General features: G+C 37.9%; 1 protein-coding gene across 2 annotated transcripts in view; it reads left to right on the plus strand.

The window, feature by feature from the left end:
- Positions 1-13,557, plus strand: part of ctnna2 (catenin (cadherin-associated protein), alpha 2) — a 337,649-nt gene that overhangs the window by 239,022 nt on the left and 85,070 nt on the right. For both annotated transcript variants that reach the window (XM_044346939.1, XM_044346937.1), the window contains one exon: positions 511-591. In XM_044346939.1, the coding sequence (XP_044202874.1) occupies positions 511-591 (81 nt within the window). The remainder of the gene's footprint in view (positions 1-510; positions 592-13,557) is intronic.

Genomic DNA, 13,557 nt, shown 5'->3' on the forward strand with positions numbered 1-13,557 from the left:
TATAGTGGTTGTTCATTGGAGAGTAGGGAAATCTGGAACAGCAAGAAGCTCCATGCTGTTTTCCCAGTGAAACTCCCCACTGTTGGGTGAACAGAAGCAGCTGGTGACTCCATGTGTTTCAGGTGAAGCACGTTGTAGTCTACACCCTCTTGAAGCCACCAGTAGGAGTTGGCAATGACAGGAAGTGAGGCACACAGGGGAATTGGCAATGACTAATCTTGATACTTGCCAGATTGGCTAGTTGCTAGGTAACATTCCAAACTGATTGAGTCATGTTTTCACTGACTCCAGTCTAATCAGGGAGCACTTGTAATGTCAACATGCATTCTGTGATGAAATGTATGTTAATAATTGGCAATCTACACTAAATATACCCCATAAGCTTTGCTGAATTCACTTCAACAAGAAAATGTACACTGTGAAAAATACAGTGCCTTGTTTGAAGTCAAACAGATAAAATTGTGAAGACGTATCATTGCATTAATGTGTTATTTTTGTTTTTTCTTACAGACTGGCAGGAAAGAGAAAGGTGACCCACTGAACTCAGCTATTGATAAGATGACCAAAAAGACCAGGGACTTGCGTCGACAGGTGAGTGCATGTTTTCATGTTACATCTCAATATCCCTATTAAATACTGTAACACTCAGTTTTTCCCATTCACTTAATGTAAGAGGTTAAGTCTGGCAATTTTTTATATTTATGGTATTTTCAACAAATCTTTAAAAAAAACACTTTCCAATTTCACCTACTTACTGTGGCACATTCCTACTGAAGATAAATATTTTTATAAACAGGTCACAAATATATACGTTCATTTTCAAAAAAGGCAAAATAATTTCCTACAACAGCTGGGCACTGTAGTTTTTGGCAAACATTTGTCAAACTGGAGTAAACAGACTCAGATAAACTACAGTGCCCATGCTCATTGTAATGAAGGAACATGGCACCCAGTGCAACGGTGTGGCACATTGACGTGTTTTTAATAGCTTTTTGACAACAATGGAGGTCTGTGACACATAAGAATAAGCTATATCAGGTTTTGGCTACACATCCAATACTTGATGGTTTTGGTCTTTTCATGGGACTTGTTGACGGTAAGAAAAATATAGTATATCACAAAACTTACCCTTTAATGACCTCACAACCAGTCAATGGAATTTATTTTGGTACCAAAGCTTAGTTCATAGTGTCATAGTGTCTAAATTGCGATGCCCATACCGTAATTTTCATTTTTGTCCCAAGCTCTTTATATTTCGGGCTATTATTTTATTTGTATGCAGCTTGACATGGTGAACTGAACACTCTCTGCCAAAGATTTTCGTGAACAATCAAATGTATTTCAGGTATCCAGTGTTATTTATCACTGCTCCACTTCTGATCCTCAAAGAGTTGTTTCAGGAAACTGCAGTAAAACCGCTTCCAAATTCCAAAAGCTACCATCCATTGGTGAAGAGTTAGTAGATGATTCATGCTGTGATACAGTGTCAGAACTCAATAGCAATATTGTTATATTTTTCATCCTCACTGAAGGCAAGATTAATCTGACTTTCTTCTGTTGGATCCTTCACAAAAATGTTGACACAATACTTGGAAAAAAAGAGGACACTTATTGAGTACACTTAAGTGTCTGTTGATATAATGCAATCATTCAAGAATACTTCTGAGGTGTTCTTTCAATTGTAATTAATTAAAACTCAAATGTTCTCAATCTACACATCTTTGAGTAAAGATTGGAGTACATTTCAGCAACCATCTTGTCCCAGAAAAAGTAAGCCCATTCATAAACCATCAGGACATCAGTTGTGGTCCCTGAATACACATTCACTCCCAAACAAACAACTCTTTCCTGTCCTGCGTGCAAAAAATTTTTTTGCAGGAGAGGCACTGTGGCAAAATTGACAATAGCAACTACCTGCACAGAGTAGCTGCGGCTGCGTCCTGTCTAACCTCTGAGGACCAGGGGATCATTCCAGATGGGAGGTTATAACTCTCCCTCCCGTTGGGCATTTGGTGGGGCTGCCTGACAGGCTGGCAGGCGGTACTCACTCTGACAGGATGTTCTATTGACTCAGGGGTTGGCTTGACAGAATGGGCGGTCTGTTTGAGCTTTGAGTTTAGAAGGGAGGGCAAACTCGCAGCACACATGCAGGCATTGCATAGAGCTGTGATACTGTAATTATGCCAACACGTTTTGAGTTTAGCAAGTCAGTGGCACCGTGTAGAGACACAAGACCTTCCTGAGGGGAGGAGCACAATTGTGCGTATGAGCATTTCAGTCTCCACCATCTCTATTGTGAAAAGGAAGGATCAAATATTGGAGCAGACAAGCACAAATGACAGACTGCGTTTGTGAAATGGGAGCAGGTAAAACCGAACAAGCCTTGTGACAACACCGCGAGAGATATGCGGCATTGTGTTTTTCTTTCATGCCATTGTGTAAACATACAAAACAAAGCTAAGCTGTCTGTTATCCAGGGCAAATTCTGTAGATGTCAACCATGTTTTTCCCATCCCCATTATGTTTTCTTCGTAAATGTAAATTCACACAACACTACGCCGTCTGATGGAGGGAATGCAGGGTAGCAAAACCATGTAGCATTTTGCATCATACAAATGTTAAGAGAATGTTTGATTGCCAGCATGACATTAAAAGCATATTTTCCATCTAAACAAGATAAGTCAAGAATACGCAAGCAAATCTTGAACCAATCTTCACGACTCAAAAATTACAGCCTGACACCCTGTTGTTATTCTTACCTCCATCCACACTGATTACATGGTTGTTCTCTATTTACAAAAGATATTAATCATCTGTATCTCCTGACGAGAGGCCTTCAGTCACCACTGAAGTGTATATTCAAAGCCTTGCCTTTGTGAGACTTACAGAGTATAGTGAATGACATTTCTTCCATGTTTTGACCATGAGTCACACACACAGGTATGACAATGCAAAAAATAAATAAATAAATGAAAAAATAAAGCTCAAAATAACAATCTACACCCTAGGCTAGGGATTTGTCTGACACTGGCACTTTGATACTCAGGAAAGCTTTAAAATGTGATGATTCTCAGTTGTCAGTTATAGAGAACATCTTATTTTGATTTATGGATTTTTATTCCCAATGCACATATCTGTATCATGTTTGTGTGTTCAGATTTGACAGAATTATGACTCAAAGATTGAGAACGATTTTTGACACAAAATGTGGCTCATGGCTCAAGTATCTCTCTCCACGCCCCCCTTTCAACTCCCTTGCGCCCCCCTGGGGATTTTTCAGAATTTGAAAACCTCTGCCCTAGGGCATCAAAACAACATTGCATCAAAACAGCAAGCTGTGGTTTAGGAAGACCTTTTCTTGACTGAAACTTCATCTCCATAAGTCAGTACCCCTTTTTCCCTACCACCATTTGGCAGCAGGTCTCTCTCTGCTTCCCCTGCTGTACATCTGGTGCTGACAGCAGTGGGGCTTCTTCCATGCTGACCGTCTGGTCCAGGATGCAGGCAGTACTGATGGCAGTACTGATCTGTTTCCCGCATTGTAACCTTAATAAAGTACTAAGAAACTGACTATAAACTGTGCCTTTCATAACAACACTTAAACAGACAAAAGACAAATTCAAGATAAGATGTAGCTTACATAAGAAAAAATGTTAAAATAACAATTCAGGCATATGTAGAAACAATAACCAAAAATGAAACTAAAACACAATTAAAACAAGGGGATGAAAAGTGAAAAACTAGATACTACTAAAATGAAATTATGAATTATTACAATTATGACTGAAAAATGTAGTGTGGTCTTGGGGTTGGACCTATACCCTGGTAAACATAAAATAATATTTAAATAAATTCTAAAATTAACCAGTATCCAGTGAAAGGTGGTTACAATAGAGGCAATTTGATCCCATTCCTAAAACAGAGGCGATTTGATCCCATTCCTTCAATTGGTTAAAAGTCTTACTGCAATTTGCACAGGCTGCAGGCAGGACAGAGATATTCTGGCCCAGGAATGAATTAATGTAATTATAGTTGGTGGTACAAATGGTACAAATAGGGCAGGAAGTAAAAGCATAGATTACTTCATCCACCTCAGGGATAGGGAATTAAAAAGATACAATTTTTTAATGTAAAAAGCACAGTAGAGCTATTTTAACTTGAGCATCAAAACAGAGACTCAAACAAATATTACTCCCAGCTTTTTAGCTACAGGTCAAATGAAGAAACCAAATAAAACCATACAATAAATAGATTTATAGTTTGGGTTGTTGCAACTTATGGTGCCAAGACCGTTTTTGAGAAGGTATAACGTAAATTTGACCCTGGTAGCACACCATTGAGAATGCATTACCTGTAATATGTTCCATTGGCGATATAGGATTTAAACCAGCGAAGGATTGTCAGAAATTCCAACCCACTTCTCAAGATGGTTTAGCAATATGTAGCTAATGGATAACTATGTCAAGTGCTGCAGTGAGATCCAGTGGCATCAGAACAGGGCTCTCAGCTCAATTCCAGTAAGCTGCTCCACTGAAGAGTGTAACCTCCTTTTCCTGATATTTAAGGCAAGCGATTTTTAATCTTCTCAAAATAATGTATTTAATTATTTTTTCACACCATTGAAACAGCCAAAATGTTTATTTTTATTGAATTACATCATATATTTAAAAAAAGTAAAGTGTTTGATAATTCTGATTTACTCATGTAAGTCCCTTATAATGTTGTGATCCAATGTAAATTGTCATGGTTAACTTATGAATGATGTTTGCTTAAAGCTCAAATGTCATGACAATTGGGCCTGGAATGAAAAGGAAAATAGTCTGTGCCCATTACCCATTACAGGCATTACACGTTCTTTCTTTTGCAAGATTGTTAAATATTGACATTCTAATGGAGAGGACTGTGCCACTTTATACTTAAAGATCACCTTTTAAAGGATAACCTATATCACTGTTGCAGTTTTGACGAAGCTTGAAGGGATAGTGTATCTTGATAGAGTGTTCTGGTGTTTGGTGCAGGCATTAAAGTTCAAAATTTGAGCTTTGATAGTCGCAAACTCTTATACCTTAAATCAACAGAATTTACTTAAATCAAACTACACAAACCCTTCTCCTGACAAAATACTGATTGTCCTGAACTGTTGTCCTTAAACTGTTCTTCTGTTGGTGAAGAGCTCTTGACATAGTATTAGTATTCTTATCCTCTTCGGGTAAGTGTGTGCATGCAAACTTTCTGTATAGTTAACAGTGAGGATGTGTGGTTAAGTCAATATAAACCATTGTGTTCATTGAACCAGTGTTATAACACTGAGGCATTGTTTCTAACAAAGCTCACTTAATTTGTAAAAATAGCAATCACATTAGCACATTTAAATCCAATTAAACTTTTACATAAAAACAACTGAGCTTTAACCTTATTTTCTGATATGAAAGTTGATATGATAAATGAGGTGTTATTAACAGATCAGAGGAATAAAATATCAGGCAAGCTAATAAGTGATCCTACCAGTCTGTATCACAGTAATTAGATGATCAGCTCAAGCTTCAAAAGTAGCGATATAAACTGGAAGTTGTTTGAGATGGTGGCCATTTTTACAGTTCAGCTTATGTGCAAATATACTATATCAAAAATGTCTGAAATTCTTGAAAATATTGCATACAAATGCAATGTGCATGTAAATTAATTTACTTGCCTGTTAGGATAAGGAAACAAATAGAATATTTTCTCTCTACCACAATTGATCTCATCTCACTGATCTCTTGAGGCTCAGTTAAGCAGCAGTATATTTAAAATTGAAGTCTCAATCAGTTATAGGCTTATTTTGAAAGTACTCTACATACCCTACATCCAGTCCTGGTGAAGGGTTAGGGTTAGGGCCTCTTATGTATAGCTTAATGCCCCTGTGATCACATGAACTGTGATCTTGAAAGTCTGAGACTGTGATAGTCGTATGTTAGCTTTAGCAAGATGCCATTACCCACTTTATCTTTTGCATGAATGTCAGTAATAGTTGCATTTGAAGACCGACTTCTTTAAGACTAATGGTATAAAAGTATGAACCTGTTTGTACAGATGCTGTACAAGTTATGTCTTTGAGGCATGAAAGCAGTGTTTCTCTAGGTATGGACCTTTGGAAAAGAGGCCTTTTGAACAGACAAAACCACGGAGAAGTGTGTTCAATTTCATAATCCCAGAATAGGTGCAAAAAGTGTTCTCACCCAAAATATATAATGCCCAGATTCACAAAAATTATGTTACAAAACATCCATAGCTGCCATCAGAAAAAAAATATGTTTTAGCCTGTGGCCTTTATGAGAGTTTTGCATTTAGGAAAAGCTGATGAATTATTCTGACTGCTGCCTACTGTGTAGAAAAAAGTAAACTTATTTTTTAAGTTTAGACATTCATTATGCTTTTAAAACTACTGTAATTAACAACACAAGTGCAATACTGAACAAAACCTTTTTATTAGAGATAAGTATTGTGTTCAAACATTTGAACTATACAGAATAACATTGAGGATTTAAATGTTTTTCCTCCCATAAATTGGTATTCAATAGGAAACCAAGCCGACAAAGTTGCTAGAAATGAGCCATGTGTTCTACCCCCTGTCATGCTGTCTGTAATGAATGCATCTATCAAGTCATCTCTCTGGGCCGTATTTTGACTGATGGCTGATTCCAGGATTCCCCGAAGCACAAATGCCTCACATGTTTTTTCTCTCTCTTTCTCTCCCTCTCTGCTTTGGGATGTTGAATTCATTTCCATTTCTGCCATTAGTTTGTTGATTAGTACAGCTGTTTTTAATTGTTGGGGGCTATCATGTTAAGAAGGAACAGCTGCTACGAATCTTGTCAACGGTAACTCTTTGTTTAGACTAACAATTCAAGATTATTTGGAAATCCTTTAGATCTTTTTCTCCAAAATGTTTTGAGGCTGCATTAAAGTTTCATTAGCCATGTTAAGACAAATTTGCTGCTAACTCAGGAACTAGAAAATATATATTTGGAGACTTTACCTGTTGATAGCTGTATTGAAAAGGATACGTTGATAAATTTTGTATTTTTAGCAACACTGTTCTAGAAATTATGTTATACAGCAAATAAATTTTGAGGAAAATGTAGTCTGGATTAAGTTTTTATGAAAGAAAAAACACTGGTAATTAACATGTCTGCTGAGCAAGCAGGTAACTCCGGGTCTGAAAAGTAAAGCCATGCGGAAGTGCCTTAAACCTGCATTCTATCTAATGGCCATCAGGGGGCAACTCCACTGGCTCCAAAAAGAAGTCCAATTGTGTAGACATCTGTGAGAAAATGACCCTACTTCTCACTTAATTTATTACCTCAGTAAACAGTTTCCTAATGAGTTTATGCTCTCAATTGCTAATTTAAAGTCTTCTTCAATGCAGCATGATGTTCATTTTGTAAATTATGGTACCATTCAATTTCAACTTGACAATAAAGCAGGGTATGCTTTAGGGTGTGGCTACGTTGTGAATAAGTCGCTACCACAGCAACAACGTTGGTTAGGTAGCGTAACCATGGCATAATCCCAGATTCACAGAGTATAGGCATAGCCATAGTCATTTTTATTTCAGTGTGTTTCAGTTCATGAAAGTTAATTGTAACATTTTGGTTGCCTAAAAAGTCTTGTTCAACGTTTGGTTGTACTAAAAGACCCTCTAATGAGTCCAATATTCAGTTTTTCTGGTAAATACGTTTTGTTTAAGCCTGTTTTTTGCTAGCAGAAATTAGCACTAGCATTAGCATTATCACAGATAATCATAGACTGTAATTGCACTGTGATAACCAAGCTAGCAGCTAGTGTTAGGGTCAGCTCCACCCTCTTATCCAAATATGGTCACTTCTTATCAATTCTGGCTTTAAAAATCCAAGATGGCGACAGTCAAAATGCCAAACTCGAGGCTTCAAAACAAGAGTCTACAAACCAATGGGTGATGTCACTTTGGCTGCGTCCATTATTTTTTTATGGTCTATGCTGCTGAGTCACAAAATGCTGATACTGAACATATCTGAAATATCCGTTCTTGCAATATGATCTGCTAGTAGGAACTAAAGCTTTATTTTACTTTTTGATAGTTATATTTAAGCACTCAGTTAAGGTAACATACCGTATTTTAAAATTAAATTAAAAGCCGGGGGTGTGGTCGACACAAACAAATAAAGGTCGGCCCCAAATACAGGCCGGGGAGGGAAAAAACAAGAGTGGATTAAGGCCATATTCAGACCAAATCAGGTGTTGCTGCGCACCGCAGCAGGGTTGTATGGTGGTGTGCGGGGGTTTGTTTGTTTATTTGTGCTCTAGAAAGTAACCGCTGTGAAACAATTTGATATTTTTTTTATTGATCTGATTCACTGCTTTCTTACCAGCTCTATCTCTTCATTCACTCTCTAGTTCCCTCTCCCTCTTTTTCTCTCGCCTTTTTTTAAAATGAGTTGGAATAGCCTAACTTTACTTTTAACATCATCAAAAGAAAAGAAATGTCCGCCCCCCTCCTCTTGGTGCCTGTTATAATGTGACTGTGGTTTGTAGTATTGACAAGTGCCACAAGATGGCTGTAGCTATATTTGAAGTACCATACAGGACCTGTGCAAGTGTCAGTGACTAAATTTTCCGTAACACTAATGCCACAACACTGTAGAGAGCGAACATGGCACCCACCAGACGGAAGTTTGACGTCAAATTCAAAGAGAGAGTTTTGCAATATGCGGAGGAAAATTAAGGAGCGAAAGCTGCAAGACATTTTGACACTGACCTGAAAAGACTCAGATACTGGAAAAAACAGAAGAGTGAGCTGATGTTAACTGACAAGAGGAGAGCATGACTAGCTGGAGGTGGGAGGAAGAAAGTTAGCTAGGAGCTAGAAAGACAGCTGATTGATATTGATATTTGACTGTGCTGTTAACTGGCTATTAATGTTTATATCCAGCGTAACGTTACCTCAGATTTGTTAAGTTTTTAATTGACACTGGCCATATTTCCCCTCCAGTACTTGACCGAGACAAACCGTTCTCATCCCAGGTTGTCAAATACCGACACTTTGTCACGCCCCTCTGGCATCTGGTGACATGACTGGTGTGGTCTGGTTAGGTTTAGGCACAAAAAACACTTGGTCAGGTTTAGGGAAAGATTGTGGTTTGGGTTAAAATGGTCATTTGAAATGTCATCATAGCAACAGTAAACACCATAACAAAAAACTGTCCTGAGTCGCACTTGGAAACATGACACTTGTGGTTGGAAGCGGCAGGCAAACAGTGGTCTCCGGCAGCAAAGTCCATTTCCACTTTTTGCCTAAGTATCTAGCCATCCACCCAACCCACCTCCTCCTAAGAAGGAAAATGTCGCCTTAAATAGACGTCATCGTTCTCATGGCATTGAATAATGACATGGATGCGTTTACATTGGAGTTAGTTGAAAGCCTGGTGCGTCTCATACAGATGCTAAAGGGTGCCTTGTGAATCGATATCAGACACCGAAGGGTGTGACAAAGGTTTTTGACACCCTGGGAATGAGAACGGGCTGGAAGAGACCCAGCTCGCCAAATCTAAACAGCATCACCTCAAACTGAGCCTGTTCATGCAACCCTTTCGCCATATAGCAAACATACAGCAATACTAGAGAAATCTGAAAACTCTGGATTACATTTAGTGACAACTGAAGTCCTTTTCATCAGCTCCAGACAATTTTATTTTTATTAAGGCAAGGTCAAGTTTCACATTCCATGTACATTATACTTACGTGAACAGTCCAACCTGTGTGTAATATCTTGTAATGTTTCAGTGGTAAATGGGATAATGGGGTTCCCTGCAATTTTTTGAAGTCATGATATGTGCCATGGCAGAAAAAAAGATTAGAGAACGCTGTCTTTCTTTAGTAAGAATGAATCAACCCTGAAGGTTGAGAATGGTGTCAGGTTGTCTCATTGATATATCACCACCCATTGAATGTTCTGCTACCTCTAATGGTGTTAAACAGTCTGATAATCCTTGGCTTTTGTCCTGAAGTAATAATGGTTGCCAGGGCTCTGCCTGCCACTAGCAACATTGAGTTGGCTTGTACATCCACTTCTATGTTACCACACATGACAACAGATGTCTCCTTTTCTATATCATTTTACAATAAACAACTATCATGGTCAATGGAATTGGTCAATAAGTTATAGTATTTAGGATTCAATACTACTTGAAAGGGTACACTCAGTCACATAGTTTGAACAGACAATAACAATTCCAGCATTTTTCAGGAAAAAATGCTGTCAGCATGTCATTGAGCAAAAATGCGGGATCTCCTTTGGGAACATAGATGCTTCAATCTAAAAGCACTGTCTATGCCCCTTTCCTTGTTTCTACGACTGGATTTCCCTGGCTAGTGTTTCATTTTGCAAGACACATCAAAATGAGGGCTCTGGCATTAGGTATCTAATGTGTTTGTCCTCAGACTGTTGATCAGTCGGTCCCTCTTTCCCCCTTTCAATTCTCCACTCTCCTCTTACTAATCATCTTCCTATGCTCCCTGATAGATATCATATATGAGAGCTATTACTTAATTTTTGATTTGCTCAGGCTGTTTCCCCTCAGCCGTGACTCTAGCCGTTTATGCTGTGATTGCGCTTGACATTTTAATAAGAAACTTTCCTGTGCTGACCCCAAGGTACCCAACGCTATGTGTTCTGAATCACAAGTTAAACATAACAGAAACTGTGGTGCAATTGTAAACATTCAGAAATCCTGCATAGTGTTCCCTTTCAAATTCAGATTCATGTTTTCCACCCATTGCATGTGTTAAGACTCTATTGAATTGTAAACAAGTTGAGTTAAGGGGGTTTGTCTCTGAATACATGTGTGTACACATGATAATTCAATCTTTATTTTTGCAATCCTTTGAACATTTTTTTCTACTTTTGAGTCATACACTGATCATAGGGGATGCTTGCGTCTCCCTCTTGAATCTGTTTTTGTGACAGAGCCGGGATCTAATCCCACAAAATGCAAACATTTTCCCCATTAAAAAGCAAATATGCCAAATTAATGCTAATCTCATCTTTGAAGATCACACAGCCCTCCCACTTATCAGTGAGCAACACAGATATTCATCTGTCAAGTTTTGTTAAGCATATGCATCATCTTAATTATTTCACAGAGATTCTTGTTAGCCACTTCAGTATCAGGTGGGATTCACTGTTGTTAATTTTAGCTATTTCTTTAAAAGTAATGAGGATAAGAGATGTACATGATAAGAGGTATGAATGAGGAATAAGAGGAGTAGGTGTGCTTACATTATTTCTGAAATTATCAAAATTCTGCAATAGCAAAGGCATTAATAGCACCATTTTCACATAATCATCTTCAATTTTCATCCCATTTTTCATTTAATGGAAAGCACATGGGTCCGTTAAGGAACTCATATTCATTCATGCATTCATTTTTCAATATACCACTCAGCATATATATGCTGATATAGCAGCCTTCACTATTCTGTGAAGGCTTTCCACAAGAATTTGCAACCTGGCTGCAGGGATTTTCTCACATTCATCCACAGGAGAATTAGAGATGTTAGGCACTGATGATGGGTGATAAGGCCCGGCTTGCAATTGACCTTCCAATTCATACTAAAGATGTTCAGTGGGGTTGAGGTCAGGGCTCTGTGCAGGCAAGTCAACTTCCTCCCACACAAAACTTGGAAACCCATTTTTTTGACGGTCCCTGTGCATGAAAGTTTTTCATGGAAATAATAATTTCACAAAACAATCTCAAGGTCCATTTACCAGCCTTTTCTGGAGATTTCAACTACATCTCACAAAGCCATTTTCATGTTGAAACAGGCAGAGGCCTTACGCAAACCGTTGACACAAGAAGTTAGAAGCACACTATTCTTTAAAATATCATAGCATACATTAATATTGTCCTTAATTGGAACTAAGTGGCCAATCCTAAATCATGAAAACAGCCCTAGGGAGTCTACATACTTTTGTCCATATAACGTCTCTATCTCTCTATCTTTCTATCTGTCTATCTACCATTCTGTCTGTGTATCTATCATGACAGCAGCTTTGGCTTGCTTCTGTGTTTCATTTAAACATGTCTCCGCAGCCTTCACGTTGCCAGCATGCCAATATCATTCTGGAAAAATGAAGCAACTATTTTTCTCAAGAAATCTTAAATATTAATACATATATAAAAATATAGATATATATATAACATTGTGTATTAATATGTAAAAAAAAAACATTGTGGCACTGCACGACTAGGGAGACAAATAGCTGCCTCACTGACTTATAATGAGCAGAGCTTTTGCTGTCTATTGGAATTCCAGGTCTATTTCCTTTAAGTGTTAGTGAAATACAGAGGGAGTGTTAGAGGAGAGACGGTGGGGGTGGAGCATGGAGGGAGGTGAGATCTGAAAGATTGAAGATGGATTTCTGTGGGAGTGGTGTGTGGGCATTAGAATGCTGATGGTGCAGGAGAGACTGCGACTTGGGAAATCACTCGTCTGTATCATTTCTCCACTCAAACCTACCGTCAGAATCAGTTTCACTGTTGGGCATCCATGAGTATCTTGAGGCCTTGGACTCTCTTACACATATGCTATGCATATGCTGCTGTATGTGCCGTCAACTAGTGATTGCTCTTCGGTACCAACAATAAGAGCTTATATCTACAAGAATCTTTCTACCCGGTAGATGTCCAAAATTGATTTCCATGCTCAGATCAGTCCCTTCAATTAAAGATCTTTTTTCTAATCTTTTATATGTTAAACTTCACAAACAAAAAGGGGTTGACTAGTCTTTTTCATTATTGGATTCAAACAAATCCATCTCTGATAAAGAGATAATGGACAAAGACAAGCAAGTTGCCATATGAAGATTTCTGTAAATAATAGTGCTCAGTAAAAAACGTTTTAATAGAGATTAGGATACAATAAGCAGAAAAAAAGATCATCTCAAAACTTTGGCTTTCATGCCCAAGTGATCTGCATTATAACTGAAAAATATATGCAAATATGATGATAGATAGAAGCATTTCCTTTCTTCTTTTGCTTGCCATTTATGTCAGTTCTAACTAATCATTTTTGACATGATATAAGTCTGACAGTATGTTTTAATGAAATATGGAGTTGCAGTGGCATGATGGGATAAGCGATTCCACTAAATGAGTACTCCATTCTGCTACTTTCTGCTTTTCTTGTCGGTCTATCATTTCACAATTTTCCCATACATAGAAATGTCAAAGTCTGAAAAGGTCTCCATCGCCATGGGTAACAATGAAATCAATGCTAATAATGACATGATAAAGCATATGCTGTGTCCCCATCCCAACCTACATACTAATATTGTACTCTATTTATTATATACTAATGTTCACTGTATACTAATTTTGCAGTTTGTGCGCAATAAATGAATTAACTTTACAGTTTTATAATATAGCAAATAGGCCTCATACAAGACATGGCAGACATCAGTATAATACCATTGTTTTTTATCTCCCTGATCCTGGATCTAAAATTTTAATTTCTACAGCTTTTACAACTCTTCAAAGG

This window comes from Thunnus albacares, chromosome 3 (assembly GCF_914725855.1).
Source record: "Thunnus albacares chromosome 3, fThuAlb1.1, whole genome shotgun sequence".
NCBI lineage: Eukaryota > Metazoa > Chordata > Actinopteri > Scombriformes > Scombridae > Thunnus > Thunnus albacares.